This window comes from Pleurodeles waltl, chromosome 6 (assembly GCF_031143425.1).
Source record: "Pleurodeles waltl isolate 20211129_DDA chromosome 6, aPleWal1.hap1.20221129, whole genome shotgun sequence".
Taxonomy (NCBI): Eukaryota; Metazoa; Chordata; class Amphibia; order Caudata; family Salamandridae; genus Pleurodeles; species Pleurodeles waltl.
The window spans coordinates 23,609,793-23,630,005 of NC_090445.1; the positions used below are offsets into that span (position 1 = coordinate 23,609,793).

The window sequence follows — 20,213 nt, forward strand, 5'->3', positions numbered from 1 at the left end:
CAGGAGCGAGCGAGAATTTGTAATATGTACCAGGAACGACCTAGAACATGTAATCTGTACCAGGAACGAGCGAAAATTTGTAATCTGTACCAGGAACGAGTGAGAATTTGTAATCTGTACCAGGAATGAGCGAGAATGTGTAATCTGTACAAGGAACGAGCGAGAATGTGTCATCTGTACCAAGAACGAGCGAGAATTTGTAATCTGTACCAGGAACGAGCGAGAATTTGTAATCTGTACAAGGAACGAGCGAGAATGTGTAATCTATACCAGGAACGAGCGAGAATTTGTAATCTGTACCAGGAACGACTAAGAACATGTAATCTGTGCCAGAAACGAGCGAGAATGTGTAATCTATACCAGGAACGAGCGAGAACATGTAATCTGTGCCAGGAACGACTGAAAACATGTAATCTGTGCCAGGAACGAGCGAGAATGTGTAATCTGAACAAGGGAGAATGTGTAATCTACACCAGGAACGACCGAGAACATGTAATCTGTGCCAGGAACGACTGAGAACATGTAATCTGTGCCAGGAACGACCGGGAACATGTAATCTGTACCAGGGACGAACGAGAATGTGTAATCTATACCAGGAACGAGCGAGAACATGTCATCTGTGCCAGGAACGAATGAGAACATGTAATCTGTGCCAGGAACGAGCGAGAATGTGTAATCTGTACCAGGAACAAGCGAGAATGTGTAACCTATACCAGGAACGAGCGAGAACATGTAATCTGTGCCAGGAACGACTGAGAACATGTAAACTGTGCCAGGAACGACCGGGAACATGTAATCTGTACCAGGGACGAGCGAGAACATGTAATCTGTACCAGAAACGAGCGAGAACATGTAATCCGTGCCAGGAACGAGCGAGAACATGTAATCTATACCAGGAACGAGCGAGAACATGTAATCTGTGCCAGGAGAGAGAGAGAAATAGAAAGAGGTGGGGTGGATAGAGCAGCAGCTAGTCCGTGCTAGGAGCGAGAGAGAGCAGGTATTCTGTGCCTCGAAGAGAGAGAGGGAGAGAGAGAGAGAGAACAGGTGATCTGTGACAGGAGAGAGAGAGAACAGGTATTCTGTGGAGAGAGAGAGAGAGAGAGAGAGAGAGAGGGAGAGAGAGAGCAGGTGATCTGTGGCAGGAGAGACAGGAGAGAGAACAGGTGTTCTGTGACAGGACCGAGAGAGAGAGAATAGGTGATGTGTGACAGGAGAGAGAAATAGACAGAGAGGGAGAGAGACAGAAGGTATTCTGTGACAAGAGAGAGAGAACGAACAGGTGATCTGTGCCAAGAGAGAGAGAGAGAACAGGTCATCTGTGCCAAGAGAGAGAGAGAACAGGTGATGTGTGCCAGGAGAGAGAGAGAGCCCAGAGAGGCACCTGTAGTTATTGGTGTGATGTCACCTGTCTCATGGTCTCCTCTAAGCCCCTCCCCTTCTCCCTACAGGTTCCAGGAGAGAGAGAGAGAGAAAGATCAGGTGATGTGTGACAGGAGAGAGAGAGAGAACAGGTGAAGTGTGTCACGAGAGAGAGATCAGGTGATGTGTGACAGGAGGGAGAAAGGAAACAGGTGATGTGTGACAGGAGAAGGAGAGAGAGAACAGGTGATGTGTGACAGGAGAAGGAGAGAGAGAACAGGTGATGTGTGATAGGAGAGAGAGAGAGAACATGTGATGTGTGATTGGAAAGAGAGAGAAAACAGGTGATGTGTGATAGGAGAGAGAGAGAGAACATGTGATGTGTGTCAGGAGAGAGAGAACAGGCGATGTGTGATTGGAAAGAGAGAGAGAACATGTGATGTGTGTCAGGAGAGAGAGAGAGCCCAGAGAGGTACCTGTAGATATTGGGGTGATGTCACCTGTCTCGTGGCCCCCTCTAAGCCCCTCCCCTTCTCCCTGCAGGTACCAGGAGATCCAGGCCAGGCACGCTGAGCTCGTGGCCGCCCTGAAGATGGCGACCAGTGATGCCAAGCGCGCAGCCACTTTAATCCGCCAGGTCACTGAGAAGTGGGCCCACAATCTGTCAGCCCTGGGCTCCCCTGATCCAAAGGTGAGTTTATTCATTTTACGTCAGTTTCCACCCCGTGACGTCACCAAAGGTCACCAAGAGCTTCTGAAGCCATCCTTGCCAGATATCAGTGGAGCTTTGGGTACCACGGGGCACCTCCTGCACGGGAGTACGAATACTGACGTCACAGCACACATAAGACCCTCCTCTATTCTTAGATATTCCTAAATATCGAGCACAGTACAAGGTAAGTACAGATGTGCTACTCCACATGTGCGCACTGTCATGATATACACACTCATATTAACACATCTTTGAGGAACATAGATGTAGATTTAAGAATAATCCAGACCTTATATTATTGCAGGTTGGGAATGAACATTTAAAAACTTTGTGCCTGATTTAGAATTTGGCAGATGGAGTCAACTCCATGGGCATGTTGGAGACCAAAACCTCCAGCATCCCTAGGGACCTCTATGCGCCAACTTAAGAGTTGTCCGATCGCCCCACGGACACCTCTCTACATTGACAGGAACCGATGTGTTGGCAGTTCGTGTATCGGCAGGACCCGCCATCATGTCGGTGTAGCAAAGGTTTGACCGATGGTACAGTCAGTCATGGTGGCTGCTAAACGTTTTTTATTTTTTTTTGTTTTTCACAAACAAATTGCAAAGGTGGGAGTTTGTGAACGATAAAGAAACGAATGACCCCCACACCCTGAGAGTTTTGTTGCAGAGTTATTTTTTCCTTGGCGTTCTACCGTCCACCCTATATATGGTGCAACAGCCTCCCTCCGATGGCCCCTACTTCGTTGCGCCCTCAGAGGAAGTGCTCCATTCACGTAGCCAACTGTGGCTCTATCGACAGAATACTTAAGGTCCGCCTGTCTCTAAGGGCCAGATGTAGCAAAGGGTTTTTCCCATTCTGTGTCAATGGGAAAATGTGTTCGTACATATGGTCCCAAATGAGGTGAGTAGCTGAGCGGTTGCCGGAAAGAGACTGTCACATTTGCAACGGAGTACTCTGTCCTCCAAACTCTAAATGAAATCCTTAATATTTTGGGCTACAATGGATACTACAGCAGGTGAAGCAGACTAAAGTCCTGGCTGTTATCGGCCCTGAACAGCTCGTCCTTTCCAAGATGTCTGCTCCGTTCGTAGGCCATGAGGGGTGTAGATGTTTCAGCTCCAGCACCGAGAAAGTGAATGGAGCATCACGTTACGCAGAAAAGCCCTTGGGGGTGTACAAGACCAGAATATTCTTACCCTTTTCAGAGGATAGTCTTGGTTTTGGGGTGTAATATACTGTGTGTAGTAACATTTTCTTGGTGCATGGGCTGAGTGCAAGTCTCCTCTGCAGGAGACAAAAGTTGAGATACTATGAATACTGATGCAATTCCATTCCTTGATCCAGGCCCCACTCCCCCCCTACTGAGAACACTTGCAGCAAACCCCAAAACTACCTCTTTGGAGATGTTGAACCTACGACTGCGTGATTTTTGCCAGGCCTCTGAGCAGACGCTGAATGCTGATTGGATGGTACTGTCAATGACATCATGCAGACAGTAGCAGGCAAGAGGTGTTTGTCTCATCCTCGCCCTGGTGCTAAAGCCTTAGAGGTACCCCGTTTCTTGCTGTATCAGTTGCACACAAAGGATTCCCACAGTAACCAGACCTGGGCTCTGGGTGGAAATGGAAGAAGGACTATGAGAGGGGATGTGCCTGGTCCAGAGGTCACAAAGGAGATGAAACAAGACACTGGGACAGGGCTTCTTGCTTCCCCCCAGAGTTCTACTTTGCATCCCCCTCTTCTGGCAGTGGCACCATATTTAATGTGTCTAGGGGTAGTCAGGCGCTCCCTGCGGGTGTCTTATATCAGGTGGGTGGTAGTAGTATCAACTTATGACGTCCACCCAATAACCCCAAGAACCAGGGTCATTATTTCTACTCAAATAACGGTGGTTCGCTTGGGATAGAAAAATCTGCAAAGAATAATGGTATGTAAATAAATTAGGGTATATCTACAGGAAGCCTAACGCCCAGAAGCACACCCAAAAAGTCATATGCACCCAAATATAGGTCAACAAAGAACAGAAATTACCAAGCCCTAAAGTTTGTTCATTGAATTTAATCAACAACAAGTCAGGAGCCACACTAGGCAGACTGGTATAAACTATAGAGAGTAATAGGCTGCTGCCTGTGCAACAGAGACAACAAGGAAATTTGGTCTGACAGCAGGTCAACTGTGTTTGGATCCAAGGTCAAACACATCAACCCTTGAGCAGTCAATTTAGCGATCCATATTATAAAAGTACAGGTTGGCGTTTCAGCTCCAAGGTGAAGTCAGCAGTCCGGAGTCTGCTGGGGGCAGGTATTTGAGTAGTTATTGTGGGAGGGGCCCAGAGGAGACCCCATGCTCTAGATACAACAGACACTAGGTGTAGGCGGGATGGTGGTTCTGCCAGGGTGCGGTTGAGCTTCTCCTCTCAAGGACAAAACCGATATGAAGTTCATGACCAACTGCGCAGGGGCGACTCCTTCGCAATGGCAGAGGAGCGTCGCATTCCTGGCTGAGCCAGCAGCAGAAAAAAAAACCAACAGTTCACTATTATTTTATTTTTCTGCTGCGAGCTCAACCTGCAGCATGTGAACAGAGAGTTGGGCTGGAAGTGGGAGGGGGGAGGAGAAGAATTTGTACCTAAGTGCGCATGTGTGTTTGGCCGGCCGTCTGAGGCCGGCCAAACACACATGCGCACTTAGGTTTCTCCAAACCGGCTGTGCTTAACAGCTGGGCTGGAGAAACTGCACAGGCCCCAGGGTTGTGTCTGAGCTAGTTTTAGCTTGCTGCAGCGCCAGGATTGCTGGGGAGCCTGTGCTGGTGTACCAATGAATGGGGGGGACACCACATCGAGGGAAGAGGAGCTCGAGGCAGGAGACGGCGGCGTCCGTTAAGGTCCATTTATTTGTATTTTTTTTATTTTTTTATTCCACGCCTCCCTGTTTCTGACCCCCACAACCCTTCCCCTTAAGATTTGCGGCGACCGCCACTTCAACTGGGGTATCAGCCTTTCTTTGGAGTAATGAAGCTGGTCAATTCAATGTATGTAGGATAAACTACCTGCTACATTGTAAGGACAGTGAAAGTTGCTGAGGAGTTTGTGACTATATAGAGGAATGAGGCCTAAGGCAGAGTTAGTGTATAAGGTAATGAATTCCAAGGTGACTTGCAATATCCTTTTAATATCCGACAGGTGGTGTTCTGTTCCTTGAAATGCAAAGTCACACCCTAATCCTTCCTTTATATCAAAAATGTGGTTGTGAAATTAAGCACACTGATATGAACTATTGATTTGATGAAAAAACATAAGCAATGTAAAACATAACCTTAAAGTTGGGAAAACAAAATGGCTCCTTTTAAGCTTTAGACCTGTCTAGCGCCAAAGTTTTTGGAGTTAGCGTAATTTTTTGCTTGCGGGAAACTACCTTGCGTCAATGAGATGTAAGGTAGGCATTTCCGTGCAAAAAATGGCGATATGGCCTTAGCGCCATATTTATCCCCCTGTTCTAAAATCACACACAGGGGGGAGGGGGCCTTAAATAAAGGTGCTAAGCTTGCTTAGGGCCGTTATTTAACGCCTGGGTCGGGGCAGGCGTTTGAGGACCTGTGAGCCTATTTCCATGGTCAGAGACCATGGAATGGGCCCACAGATGCCCTTTCCTAGTCCCAGGGACACCCCCACCCACACCTGAGGGACACCAAAGGATGGGGGGACCCTATCCCAGGTAAGTAAGGTAAGGATAGGTAAGTATTTTCAATTTTTTTTTAAAGTGCCATGGGGGGCCTAACTTGGGCCCCCCCCTACATGGCACTGGGCCCAATCGCCATGCCGAGGGGACATATGTCCCCTGGGAATGGCCATTGAGGTGGTGGGCATGACTTCTGTCTTTACTAAGACAGGAGTCATGTCCATCGGGTTGTACGTCAAAAAATGATGCTTGTCTGGTTAGAGGCATTTTTATGTCTCTAACCAGACTAGCATCATCCTTTGACGCACAACCTCCTGTTCCCCCTACGCCTCCCCCACCCGGCTAGCATCCTTTTTTATGACACTAGCCAGGCCTTACCGCCTGCTACCGTCATTCCATAAATATGATGCCTGTCTGGCGTCTTGGAATGGCGCTAGCCAGCGGTACATGTTTTCACGCAAAACTGCATTAGCGCAGTTTTGCGTGGAAAAGTATAAATCTGGGCCATAGTTTGTCAATGAGAAAACTTCAATCTTTCCAAAAATTATTGAATTCAGTGCATCATATTTGTTCTGTAAAGTTCTCAAACCCTTATTTGAGGTGAGGAACCAATATTTTATTTCTTTTGGATACAGAGTTTCTCATTGTCTCCAAAGAAATAACATATTGGCTTCTTCACCTCAAATAAAGTGTTTAGAACTTTATGGAACAAATCTAATGTGCTGGATTCAATAATTTCTGGAAAAATTAAAGTTGTCTCACCAACAAACTAAGACCCTCATTATGTCATTGGAGGTAAAAACCGCCTGCCGCCATGGCAACAGCCGCCAGAAGACCGTCGCTATGGCTACCAGCCATCCGGCGTATTATGACCACAGCTGGATTTCCAACAGAAGGATGGCGGAAATCCGGCTTTGGCCATGCCGACAGATGGCGGTAAGGTGGCGCTGCTGCCAGCAGCAGCGCCACGCCAGTAGACCGCTGCCGACCGTATTATGAGAATTAATATGGCCTGGCGGTGTTCTGCTGGCGGACGCTGCTACTGGCAGCAGCGCCCCGTCCCGTCTCCTGCCGGAGGATCCCCTGGACACAGGTAAGTGGGTGCTCTGACAGGGGAGGGGGTGAGGGGGTGAGGGGTGTTGTGTGTGTGTGGGGGTGTGTGTGTATGTCTGCGTGCGTTTATGCAGGTGTGTGTTGCGTGTTGTGTGTGTGTGCATGTTTGGGGGTGTAAGTGCGTGTATGATGAGTTGTGTGAATGCGTGTTTGCGTGTATGTATGTAAGTGTGTGTGGATGTATGTGTGAATGGATGTATGCATGTGTGGATGAATGTTGGAATGGGTGTGTGTATGCGTGTGTGTGTGAAGGGAGGGGCGTGTATGAAGGGGGGGTCTGGAGAGGAAAGAGGGAGTGGGGGGAACCTATGAAGGGGAGGGGGGAAAGACCTCTATCAGTGACAGGGAAGGGATACCCTGTCACTGATAGTGCCTACCGCCATGGTTTTCGTGGCGGTAAGGAAGCCACGAAAACCATGGCGGTCAGCGGGGTCACAATTCCACAGGCGGGCAACTGATGGCCGCCAGGCTGGAGAGTGAAGTCTCCAGCCCGGTAGTCGTTACCACCGTGGCGGTCGGTGTGGTAAATTGGTGGTTTGGCTTCAGCCAAACCGCCAATGTCATAATATGGAGGAAAGTACCGCCAGCCTGTTTGCAGTACTTTCCTCCATATTACCGCCGTCCGCCAGGGTCATAATGACCCCCTAATTGTAGATTAAATATATGACCTGAAACTCTTTTTGTCTTTTTATAAGCAGTTTAAGTTGAGCGAAGTTTTAAAATGATTGTAGTAAAAAATTTGTGCAAAACGCAGAGAGTTCCTGTTTTCATATGATGATCTATGGCTGTGAAAACAATACGCTGTCATAAGTGTCTCTTCTCTCACAATAATTGTTCATTTTCATTGAAAATGAGTTCAAAAGAGCTGAAAAATTAATTCTCGTTTTCATAGTTACGTTCTGCTCCACGACCTGCGTTTCAGGCCCTCCTGGCTGTAGCAGCATGCATTGTGATGTCACAACTCAGCTGTAATAACTTATTACAATAGAGGAACTATATCAGTGACACATGAGGTCACAACTAGAGTGTAACAATAATTTCCAACTTATTTTCAACCTTTACTCTGTGGCGCCCACAGCTCCTTGACAGTAGGGTGTTGGATCTCAGCACTGGGCTGGCGAAAGCAGAGCAAGAGCTGGTGAAGTGGGACGGGCCCCTCCAGGAGATGGCGCTATCCCAGAGGAATGCAGTGAGGCAGATGGAGGATGCGCAGCAGTTTGAGCAGGTGAGACTGCTCAGCGAAGTGATGTTTTTGTGACATACACTTTTACTAGCCCACTCCAATATGTCACACCTCCAGTTCCACTTCCTGCCAATCACCTGTCCCAGAGGGTGGGTCACAGGAGCTATTGGTCTGAGCCTCACACTCAAACAAGGCCTCAACTTTAGACACTTTTTAATATTTTGCTGGTTGATAAAGCCAGAGAGGTGGCTCAAATACTGGAAGTGGCCTGAGCCTTTCAGACTCTTCAGTCCCATCTGCCTCTTTTGTGACCATTATCCTGTTTCTAGGCGCATCTTTGACATTTGTTAATCTCTACTCTTCTTGGTGGTAGCTGCAGCAGCAGGCCCGCTCCGCTCACACTCTGGCATCTGAGGCCATCTTGGAAGGAGTAATGGAGACTACTGAAGCAGCATCCCTACTGCGCACCCTGGAAGGTAAGGGCCAGGCTGCAGCCATGTAAGGGCACTGTCTGGATTAACCAGAATGCAGTAGCTTATGCACATGTTTATTTTGTAATTTGTACAGCACATGCTGCAAAATCAATTGTCTGAAGCTGATTAGCTCTGCCCACACTGGGCACGGGACAATACACTAGGGATGGGCGTTCAGTTTTGGTTCTTGGGAGCTGACGAGGGCCGTGCACTCGCAGACATTTGCTGTTGCCTGATGTTCTGCTGGTGGAGTGTTTTTTTGTGATTACTGACTTGGGGCCTGATTTAGATCCTGGTGGAGGGAAATACTCCATCACAAATGTGACGGATATCCCGTCCTCCGTATTATGATCCCGTTCTATCATAAAGCGATTGTAATACAGCAGACGGGATATCTGTCACATTTGTGATGGAGGATCCCTTCGGCCAAACTCAAAATCAGGCCCAGAGTCAATGATGGGGTCATAGTTGAGGATTTCAATGGTGTTTTTAGTGGGGGTTATTCTGTAAGATATCAAAGGGCCTATTGTAAAGGTTATCATTGGGAGACATTGTTTGGGGTTTCTAAGGGATCATTGAAGGGGTAATTTATTTTATTGAAGGTGTTGTTGATGGGGGTCATTGTTAAAGTTGTTGATGGGGCTCCTAGTGGGTAATTGCAGAGGTTTTTGATGGGGTAATTGTGAGAATTAGTGATGGGCAACGAAGTGGTACGTTTTAAGGTTATTGTTGTGGTTATTGCTGGGATTGTAGTTGAAGTCATCCCTAAATTCCTTTGCATTGATATTGAGAGGGTTTTTGATGAGTTAATGATGAAGTCATTGTGGAGGTTGTTTGTGGTTTGTGATGGGTCCTTGTTGGGGTGACTGATGAAGTCATTGTAGAGGATATTCATGGGGTTTTAGAGGGTTACTGACAAGGATTTTGATAAATTAGTCATGAGGTAAGTTTTGAGGTTATCTATGGGGTCAGTGTTGAGGTTATTGATGGTGTCATATTTGTGGTGTCATTTTAAAGCCTATGAATGGAGTAATTGACAGGACTGTTTGCATTGAAGAGACTATTGATGGGGCTATTGGAGGATTATTGTCAAGTATTTTTATGTTTTAATGATGAGGTAAGTTTTGAGGCTTTGATGGGGCCGTTGTTGAGGTCATTGATGATATGTTATTGATGGAGTCATTGTAGAGGCTATTAATGAAGTAATTGATGGAACTATTGGCATTGTTGAGGTCATTGATGGTCTCTTATTGATGGAGTCATTGTAGAGGCTATTAATGAAGTAATTGATGGAACTATTGGCATTGTTGAGGTCATTGATGGTCTCTTATTGGTGGTGTCATTGTAGAGGCTATTAATGAAGTCATCGATGGAACTATTGGCATTGTTGAGGTCATTGATGGTCTCTTATTGGTGGTGTCATTGTAGAGGCTATTAATGAAGTCATCGATGGAACTATTGGCATTGTTGAGGTCATTGATGATCTCTTATTGGTGGTGTCATTGTAGAGGCTATTAATGAAGTCATCGATGGAACTATTGGCATTGTTGAGGTCATTGATGATCTCTTATTGGTGGTGTCATTGTAGAGGCTATTAATGAAGTCATCGATGGAACTATTGGCATTGTTGAGGTCATTGATGGTCTCTTATTGGTGGTGTCATTGTAGAGGCTATTAATGAAGTAATCGATGGAACTATTGGCATTGTTGAGGTCATTGATGGTCTCTTATTGGTGGTGTCATTGTAGAGGCTATTAATGAAGTCATCGATGGAACTATTGGCATTGTTGAGGTCATTGATGGTCTCTTATTGGTGGTGTCATTGTAGAGGCTATTAATGAAGTCATCGATGGAACTATTGGCATTGTTGAGGTCATTGATGATCTCTTATTGGTGGTGTCATTGTAGAGGCTATTAATTAAGTCATTGATGGACCTAGGGATATTTTTGAGGTTATTGATGGGGTTATTAGAGGGTTATTGACAAGTGTTTGATGGCTTAACAATTAGGTAAATGTTGAGGTTATTGATGAGGGCATCATTGAAGTTACTGATGAATCATTGTAGAGGTTATTAGCTGGTTTATTGTAGAGGCTGTTGATGAAGTGATTGTATACATTATTGATGAGGTCACTGGCAGGGTGTTTGATGGGAAATTGATGAAGTAACATTTGAGGTTATTAATGGATTAATTTAATAGGTTATTAATTAATTAATTGAATTATTTGAGGGGGTTATTGATGTGGTTTGGATGGGTCATTGAGAAGTTATTGATGAGGTGTTTACAGGATTTTTGAAGGATATGAATTAACCTCCATGACAGTGGTTGTACCATAAAGGACTTTCTGTACTGATGAAGTTTGTGAGTAATATATCACATTTATTTGAAACTTATATTCCACAATTTAAAGTAAAGTAAGGGAGGTGCTCCTGTATAATGGCGCAGTGTGAGTGAATTATGTGTTAGTATAAGTGTTGCAGGGCTATTTACATGAAAACTAAAACCAAACTGTAGTTAAAAGCATGAGGTCTCAAATAAGCACCTATAACCATAGGTACTGTGAGCCTGCTGAATTTTTCAAAAGTCAATCCACAATTTCTAATACAATGTCGACGTTTCGACCCCAATCAAAGAAATTAACTCAAATATAAAAAAAACATATTGTCTTAACAGTAAAGCAAGCACAGAGTTGTCAACAAAAAGTCTAGTTTCGGAAATTGTGAGCATGTATGTTTATGTAATCTGAATTCACCTTACAGCTGGTAAAATGATTTTAATTATCTATCATGGAAAATATCTATTAATCTAAACATCCCTGACTAAAATAATAGGCTTATTTGGATTTTCTTATAGTCTAATAAACTGCTTCTATCTAGAGATTTTTAAAAAGATGTCTGCACAAGGTTGCTGAAGTCTTACATTTGATTTTTTTAAAGAATGTTGGATTCCCAAAATGTAAGAGTGTACTTTTGCGATGTTCCCCATTTCAGTCCAATTACCTGGTTGTTTAGCATTTCAATTAAGAAAGCTAAGTCATCTTTCCATATTTGCCTAGTAATATAATCTTTAATCAGGGAATCTCAAGACACCCCTTACTATTGGCCCCAGAGTTCTTTGTTTTGGATGGGGCCCCTTTACCCCCTAAGCCTTGCCATTCCATGCCTTGCATAATGCATGGAATAAGAAATAGTCAAACGCTCTGAAAAGGTACTCTGCTTTCCTGAGCAGGCCCCAGTAGCGTAGGGGTGGGTGGGTGTCAACTATTCAGCGGGCCCTCATTGAGCCCAAGACCAATGAATATCTGGGCTATCTGGGAGACAGAGGGGTCCCGCGTCACATTCTTCAGGGGGGGCATCATTTTGTGTTATGTCACTGTCATAATGAGTTAGGTATTGCAGTTCCATTCATTCTTTTGGCCCACAACCTCCACCTTTTGAAGTTCATTAGAAGCCTTTTGCTGTATGAGACAAAAAACAGTTTTCCCCTGAAAAGTAACTTTTAATCAGAATGGTTCCTGAAGGACAGTAATTGCTCCTCATGCTTAAAATTTGTCTCGTGTTTATCATAACTAACATCTTTTGCCCTTGACTGCTTTGGAAAAATCTGGCCCAAATTAAAAAAAATAACTACTAAAGGTGCTCGGGTTTCTAGGATCCGACAAGTGAATGAACCAGTCTTGTAGCAAAAACACTATAAGATTAATAGGGGTGGGTTGTTGGTGTTTTTCCCGCTCATTAGGGGTACTCAGTGCGCGCTCTGAATCCCCATTAAAGAAATCCCAGGTCTTTAGGTCAGGAAATGAAATATTTTAGGAGTTCTGCCACAAAGTTCTGAATGTTTGATCCTTTTGCACCCTGGTTGACACCACAGATCTAGGTTATTAGAGCCCTGCTGATTTTCGTGATCCTCTATTTTATTTGAGAGGCATTGTAAGTTTTCAGAGAGTAGTTCTGTATCCTAAGAAGCTGTGGGGAAAAAAAGCTTCCTTTTCTGAAACATTTTCTGTCATCTCTGTGACTCTATATTTGATGACTATGACTTTCTGTTTCACGCCCACATAACTCATATGACTCCCTGCAGAACCTCTCTTGTGATGTGTCACTTGCAATGTGTAGACTTACACAGATGCTGGAACTCACTCAAGCATCTTTGCAAGTTCCCAGCTGTATGAATATCACTTACACCCAGTAGGTTTTACTTTGTGAGGCAGTCATGAGTGGCAAGAATCCATATTAGTACAGCAAACCATTTGTTGCTGAAGCTTTCTTCCTTCAATCCTGATCATGGTGTTTGATCTTGTGGCAGCCTCGACCGCTTCTCCATTAGCTCTGCCTCGAGGATCACCCACTGCAGTGAGGAGCTCTGCTCATGCTGCTCTGATGTATACAAAAAAGCGATGGATAGATTGCTTGAGCCAATCTCAGCCGCTGATAATTACTCGGACCGCATCACATTCCATCATTATTTGGTACACCATGCCACCTCAGTACGAGCCCTGACCGCCCTTTTAGTACACTAATAGCAATGTCATCAGGAAGGGTACATGAATGTTTCTCAGTTCATGTTTAAAAACCTCACTTGTAATAAATATATTACTAAAGCGTAATGTAGTCACACACTGTCATTTACAAACAGCACATTTTCCATTGAAATCGCCACAAACATTCCCACTAACAAGCAGTTTTACTAATAAAACTATAGAGCATACAAACAATAATCTGTGGAAATTGGGTTTCAGCAAAAATACAATTTGCACATCACTAAGTAAACTGCTCTGATTTGTTTTCATCCTTTTAAAAACTTTTTTCAACGCACAGACACCAAAATTTTGCTTTCATAACTAGTGAACTATATTTTGAATTGTCTCTACAGTTCATTTTTAAGCTATTTAAATGTTGTCTGCTAGGAAAAAAACAACATCCTTCATCCTTTCATTTCACACTCTTTGTACAGCACAACTGTCAGACAGTTCACTTTACAAAATCTCTCTAACTTTGTAGTTAGAGAAAGAACAGTGAACACCAACCTCCAGGAGAAAATAAGCAGCAAGTTGTAAGAAGACAAAAGCTGGCATTTGACATTTGTCTCTGAACGCTCAGCAAATGTGACAAGATAAAAACAAGATTTAAAGGCATCTTTAATGATCATTCACTTTGTGAGTGAACAGAACACTTGTCCTTTGGCAGCTCATCAGAACAGGCCAGTAGGCCCTAAACGTAGCTCGCCGTGATAAAATCTGACTCGCCATACCGAGTGGGCGAGTAGATTTCTTGATGCCTGCTGCCTCCTTATTCATCACACCACTTCTTTTCAGGGGCGAAGAAGGATTTGGACCGTCGGAAGAGGCAGGCGGCTCTGCGAATAAAGAAGGCGGAGGTACTGCACCAGAAAGGTATTTCTGAAGCCACCAAAAAGACCAAGCAGGCAGAAAGGATTCTGGGAAATGCCACTGCCACCTCTGCCAAATCAAAGCAGATGGCCCAGGAAGCAGAGGGGACCGCCAGGAAGAGTTCAAAGGTGAGAGCAGCAGAATACTGACTGGTATAGAGCATGAATGTTGCATATGTTATGTCATGTCCTGTTATGTGATGTCATTCATGTTATGTTATCTTCATCTGTATGATTCATTTTCTTAGCTGTTTGGGAGTGCCCTTTGGTAGAGTTACAGCTTTTTTCTTGGCCATTGTCAGTGTTACAACGCAAAATCGCATGAGGTTTGTGTGATGATAAGACAGAATAATTTACTAGCACTTGCAACTTGAAATGAACATATGCATTATAGTGACCTGGCGTATACATTTAAAATTACATAGACAATTGAGATTGCTAGTTAGGCACCAGCTAATTTAATTAGGACAGCTAGTTATCTCTGCCCCTGGAGCTGTCTTCCTTATTCTTGCAATTGGCATCTGCCTTCTATAGTCTCAGAGCTGGCTTATTTATTCTCAGAGCTGACTTCTTTAGTCTTCAGAGCTGACATCTTTAGTCTCAGAGCTGGCTTATTTAGCCTCAGAGCTGGCTTCTTTAGTCTTGGAGCTGGCTTCTTTAGCCTCAGAGCTGGCTTCTTTAGTCCCAGAGCTGGCTTCTTTAGTCTCAGAGCTGGCTTCTTTAGCCTCAGATCTGGCTTCTTTAGTCTCAGAGCTGACTTCTTTAGTCTCAGAGCTGGCTTCTTTAGTCTCCGGAGCTGGCTTCTTTAGTCTTGGAGCTGGCTTCTTTAGCCTCAGAGCTGGCTTCTTTAGTCCCAGAGCTGGCTTCTTTAGTCTCAGAGCTGGCTTCTTTAGTCTCGGAGCTGGCTTCTTTAGTCTCAGAGCTGGCTTCTTTAGTCTCAGAGCTGGCTTCTTTAGTCTTCAGAGCTGACGTCTTTAGTCCCAGAGCTGGCTTCTTTAGTCTCAGAGCTGCCTTCTTTAGCCTCAGATCTGGCTTCTTTAGTCTCAGAGCTGGCTTCTTTAGTCTCGGACCTGGCTTCTTTAGTCTCTGAGTTGGCTTCTTTAGTCTCCAGAGCTGGCTTCTTTAGTCTCGGAGCTGGCTTCTTTAGTCTCTGAGCTGCCTTCTTTAGTCTCAGAGCTGGTTTCTTTAGTCTCCGGAGCTGGCTTCTTTAGTCTCAGAGCTGGCTTCTTTAGTCTCAGAGCTGGCTTCTTTAGTCTCAGAGCTGACTTCCCTAGTCTCGGAGCTGGCTTCTTTAGTCTCAGAGCTGACTTCTTTAGTCTCGGAGCTGCCTTCTTTAATCTTCAGAGCTGACTTCTGTAGTCTTCAGAGCTGGCTTATTTAGCCTCAGAGCTGGCTTATTTATTCTCAGAGCTGACTTCTATAGTCTCACAGCTGGCTTCTTTAGTCTCCGGAGCTGGCTTCTTTAGTCTCGGAGCTAGCTTCTTTAGTCTCTGAGCTGCATTCTTTAGCCTCAGAGCTGGCTTCTTTAGTCTCCAGAGCTAGCATCGTTAGTCTCAGAGCTGGCTTCTTTAGTCTCAGACCTGGCTTCTTTAGTCTCTCAGTTGGCTTCTTTAGTCTCCAGAGCTGGCTTCTTTAATCTCGGAGCTGGCTTCTTTAGTCTCTGAGCTGCCTTCTTTAGTCTCAGAGCTGGTTTCTTAAGTCTCCGGAGCTGGCTTCTTTAGTCTCAGAGCTGGCTTCTTTAGTCTCAGAGCTGGCTTCTTTAGTCTCAGAGCTGACTTCCCTAGTCTCGGAGCTGGCTTCTTTAGTCTCAGAGCTGGCTTCTTTAGTCTCAGAGCTGACTTCCCTAGTCTCGGAGCTGGCTTCTTTAGTCTCAGAGCTGGCTTCATTAGTCTCAGAGCTGCCTACTTTAGTCTCAGAGCTGACTTCCCTAGTCTCAGAGCTGGCTTCTTTAGTCTCAGAGCTGGCTTCTTTAGTCTCAGAGCTGGCTTCTTTAGTCTCTGCGCTGGATTCTTTAGTCTTCAGAGCTGGCTTCCTTAGTCTCAGAGCTGGCTTCTTTAGTCTAAGAGCTGGCTTCTTTAGTCTCAGAGCTGGCTTCTTTAGTCTTCAGAACTGACTTCTTTAGTCTTCAGAGCTGCCTTTTTTAGTCTCTGAGCTGACGTCTTAGTCTTCAGAGCTGGCTTCTTTAGCTTCAGAGCTGGCTTCTTTAGTCTTCAGAACTGACTTCTTTAGTCTTCAGAGCTGGCTTCTTTAGTCTCAGAGCTGGCTTCTTTAGTCTCTGTGCTGGATTCTTTAGTCTTCAGAGCTGGCTTCTTTAGTCTCGGAGCTGGCTTCTTTAGTCTCAGAGCTGGCTTCTTTAGTCTCAGAGCTGGCTTCTTTAGTCTTCAGAACTGACTTCTTTAGTCTTCAGAGCTGCCTTTTTTAGTCTCTGAGCTGACGTCTTAGTCTTCAGAGCTGGCTTCTTTAGCTTCAGAGCTGGCTTCTTTAGTCTTCAGAACTGACTTCTTTAGTCTTCAGAGCTGGCTTCTTTAGTCTTCAGAACTGACTTCTTTAGTCTTCAGAGCTGGCTTCTTTAGTCTTCAGAGCTGGCTACTTTAGTCTTCAGAACTGACTTCTTTAGTCTTCAGAGCTGGCTTCTTTAGTCTCAGAGCTGGCTTTTTTAGTCTCTGAGCTGACTTCTTTAGTCTTCAGAGCTTCCTTCTTTAGTCTTCGGTGCTGCCTTCTTCAGTCTTCAGAGCTGGCTTGTTTAGTCTCAGAGCTGGCTTCTTTAGTCTCAGAGCTGCCTTCTTTAGTCTCGGAGCTGGCTTGTTTAGTCTCAGAGCTGGCTTCTTTAGTCTCAGAGCTGCCTTCTTTAGTCTCAGAGCTGGCTTCGTTAGTCTCAGAGCTGGCTTATTTATTCTCAGAGCTGACTTCTGTAGTCTTCAGAGCTGGCTTATTTAGCCTCAGAGCTGGCTTATTTATTCTCAGAGCTGACTTCTGTAGTCTTCAGAGCTGGCTTATTTAGCCTCAGAGCTGGCTTATTTATTCTCAGAGCTGACTTCTGTAGTCTTCAGAGCTGGCTTATTTAGCCTCAGAGCTGGCTTATTTATTCTCAGAGCTGACTTCTGTAGTCTTCAGAGCTGGCTTAGTTAGCCTCAGAGCTGGCTTATTTATTCTCAGAGCTGACTTCTTTAGTCTCGGAGCTGACTTCTTTAGTCTCGGAGCTGACTTCTTTAGTCTCAGAGCTGGCTTCTTTAGTCTCCGGAGCTGGCTTCTTTAGTCTCAGAGCTGGCTTCTTTAGTCTCAGAGCTGCCTTCTTTAGTCTCAGAGCTGCCTTCTTTAGTCTCACAGCTGGCTTCTTTAGTCTCCGGAGCTGGCTTCTTTAGTCTCGGAGCTAGCTTCTTTAGTCTCTGAGCTGCATTCTTTAGCCTCAGAGCTGGCTTCTTTAGTCTCCGGAGCTAGCTTCGTTAGTCTCAGAGCTGGCTTCTTTAGTCTCGGACCTGGCTTCTTTAGTCTCTGAGTTGGCTTCTTTAGTCTCCAGAGCTGCCTTCTTTAGTCTCGGAGCTGGCTTCTTTAGTCTCTGAGCTGCCTTCTTTAGTCTCAGAGCTGGTTTCTTTAGTCTCCGGAGCTGGCTTCTCTAGTCTCAGAGCTGGCTTCTTTAGTCTCAGAGCTGGCTTCTTTAGTCTCAGAGCTGACTTCCCTAGTCTCGGAGCTGGCTTCTTTAGTCTCAGAGCTGGCTTCTTTAGTCTCAGAGCTGACTTCCCTAGTCTCGGAGCTGGCTTCTTTAGTCTCAGAGCTGGCTTCATTAGTCTCAGAGCTGCCTTCTTTAGTCTCAGAGCTGGCTTCTTTAGTCTCAGAGCTGGCTTCTTTAGTCTCAGAGCTGGCTTCTTTAGTCTCTGCGCTGGATTCTTTAGTCTTCAGAGCTGGCTTCCTTAGTCTCAGAGCTGGCTTCTTTAGTCTAAGAGCTGGCTTCTTTAGTCTCGGAGCTGGCTTCTTTAGTCTCAGAGCTGGCTTCTTTAGTCTTAGAGCTGGCTTCTTTAGTCTTCAGAACTGACTTCTTTAGTCTTCAGAGCTGCCTTTTTTAGTCTCTGAGCTGACGTCTTAGTCTTCAGAGCTGGCTTCTTTAGCTTCAGAGCTGGCTTCTTTAGTCTTCAGAACTGACTTCTTTAGTCTTCAGAGCTGGCTTCTTTAGTCTTCAGAACTGACTTCTTTAGTCTTCAGAGCTGGCTTCTTTAGTCTTCAGAGCTGGCTACTTTAGTCTTCAGAACTGACTTCTTTAGTCTTCAGAGCTGGCTTCTTTAGTCTCAGAGCTGGCTTTTTTAGTCTCTGAGCTGACTTCTTTAGTCTTCAGAGCTTCCTTCTTTAGTCTTCGGTGCTGCCTTCTTCAGTCTTCAGAGCTGGCTTGTTTAGTCTCAGAGCTGGCTTCTTTAGTGTCAGAGCTGCCTTCTTTAGTCTCGGAGCTGGCTTCTTTAGTCTTCGGAGCTGGCTTCTTTAGTCTCAGAGCTGACTTCTTTAGTCTCGGAGCTAGCTTGTTTAGTCTCAGAGCTGGCTTCTTTAGTCTCAGAGCTGCCTTCTTTAGTCTCAGAGCTGGCTTCGTTAGTCTCAGAGCTGGCTTCTTTAGTCTCGCAGCTGGCTTCTTTAGTCTCGGAGCTGACTTATTTAGCCTCAGAGCTGGCTTCCTTAGTCTCAGAGCTGACTTCTTTAGTCTCGGAGCTGGCTTCTTTAGTCTCAGAGCTGGCTTCTTTAGTCTCAGCGCTGGCTTCTTTAGTGTCAGCGCTGGCTTCGTTAGTCTCAGCGCTGGCTTCTTTAGTCTCAGAGCTGGCTTCTTTAGTCTCAGAGCTGGCTTCTTTAGTCTTCAGAGCTGGCTTCGTTAGTCTCAGAGCTGGAGCTGGCTTCTTTAGTCTTCAGAGCTGGCTTCGTTAGTCTCAGAGCTGGCTCCTTTAGTCTTCAGGGCTGGCTTCTTTAGTCTCAGAGCTGACTTATTTAGCTTCAGAGCTGGCTTCTTTAGTCTCGGAGCTGGCTTCTTTAGTCTCAGAGCTGGCTTCTTTAGTCTCAGAGCTGGCTTCTTTAGTCTCAGAGCTGACTTCTTTAGTCTCTGAGCTGGCTTCTTTAGTCTTCAGAGCTGGCTTCTTTAGTCTCAGAGCTGGCTTCTTTAGACTCAGAGCTGACGTCTTTAGTCCCAGAGCTGGCTTCTTTAGTCTCAGAGCTGGCTTCTTTAGTCTCAGAGCTTACTTCTTTAGTCTCTGAGCTGGCTTCTTTAGTCTCGGAGCTGGCTTCTTTAGTCTCAGAGCTGACGTTTTTAGTCCCAGAGCTGGCTTCTTTAGTCTCAGAGCTGGCTTCTTTAGTCTCAGAGCTGACTTCTTTAGCGTCTGAGCTGGCTTCTTTAGTCTCGGAGCTGGCTTCTTTAGTCTCAGCGCTGGCTTCTTTAGTTTCAGCGCTGGCTTCTTTAGTCTTCAGAGCTGGCTTCTTTAGTCTCAGAGCTGCCTTCTTTAGTCTCAGAGCTGGCTTCTTTAGTCTCCGGAGCTGGCTTCTTTAGTCTCGGAGCTAGCTTCTTTAGTCTCTGAGCTGCCTTCTTTAGCGTCAGAGCTGGCTTCTTTAGTCTCCGGAGCTAGCTTCATTAGTCTCAGAGCTGGCTTCTTTAGTCTCGGACCTGGCTTCTTTAGTCTCTGAGTTGGCTTCTTTAGTCTCCGGAGATGGCTTCTTTAGTCTTCAGAGCTGGCTTCTTTAGTCTCAGAGCTGCCTTTTTTAGTCTCTGAGCTGACGTCTTAGTCTTCAGAGCTGGCTTCTTTAGCTTCAGAGCTGGCTTCTTTAGTCTTCAGAACTGACTTCTTTAGTCTTCAGAGCTGGCTTCTTTAGTCTTCAGAACTGACTTCTTTAGTCTTCAGAGCTGGCTTCTTTAGTCTTCAGAGCTGGCTTCTTTAGTCTCTGAGCTGACTTCTTTAGTCTTCAGAGCTTCCTTCTTTAGGTTTCGGTGCTGCCTTCTTCAGTCTTCAGAGCTGGCTTGTTTAGTCTCAGAGCTGGCTTCTTTAGTCTCAGAGCTGCCTTCTTTAGTCTCGGAGCTGGCTTCTTTAGTCTTCGGAGCTGGCTTCTTTAGTCTCAGAGCTGACTTCTTTAGTCTCGGAGCTAGCTTGTTTAGTCTCAGAGCTGGCTTCTTTAGTCTCAGAGCTGCCTTCTTTAGTCTCAGAGCTGGCTTCGTTAGTCTCAGAGCTGGCTTCTTTAGTCTCGGAGCTGGCTTCTTTAGTCTCGGAGCTGACTTATTTAGCCTCAGAGCTGGCTTCCTTAGTCTCAGAGCTGACTTCTTTAGTCTCTGAGCTGGCTTCTTT

General features: G+C 45.4%; 1 protein-coding gene across 1 annotated transcript in view; it reads left to right on the forward strand.

The window, feature by feature from the left end:
* Window positions 1-20,213, forward strand: part of LAMC3 (laminin subunit gamma 3) — a 527,783-nt gene that overhangs the window by 400,107 nt on the left and 107,463 nt on the right. Inside the window, exons 22-25 of the mRNA XM_069237073.1 lie at window positions 1,906-2,053; window positions 7,949-8,095; window positions 8,427-8,529; window positions 13,841-14,043. Of these exons, the coding sequence (XP_069093174.1) occupies window positions 1,906-2,053; window positions 7,949-8,095; window positions 8,427-8,529; window positions 13,841-14,043 (601 nt within the window). The remainder of the gene's footprint in view (window positions 1-1,905; window positions 2,054-7,948; window positions 8,096-8,426; window positions 8,530-13,840; window positions 14,044-20,213) is intronic.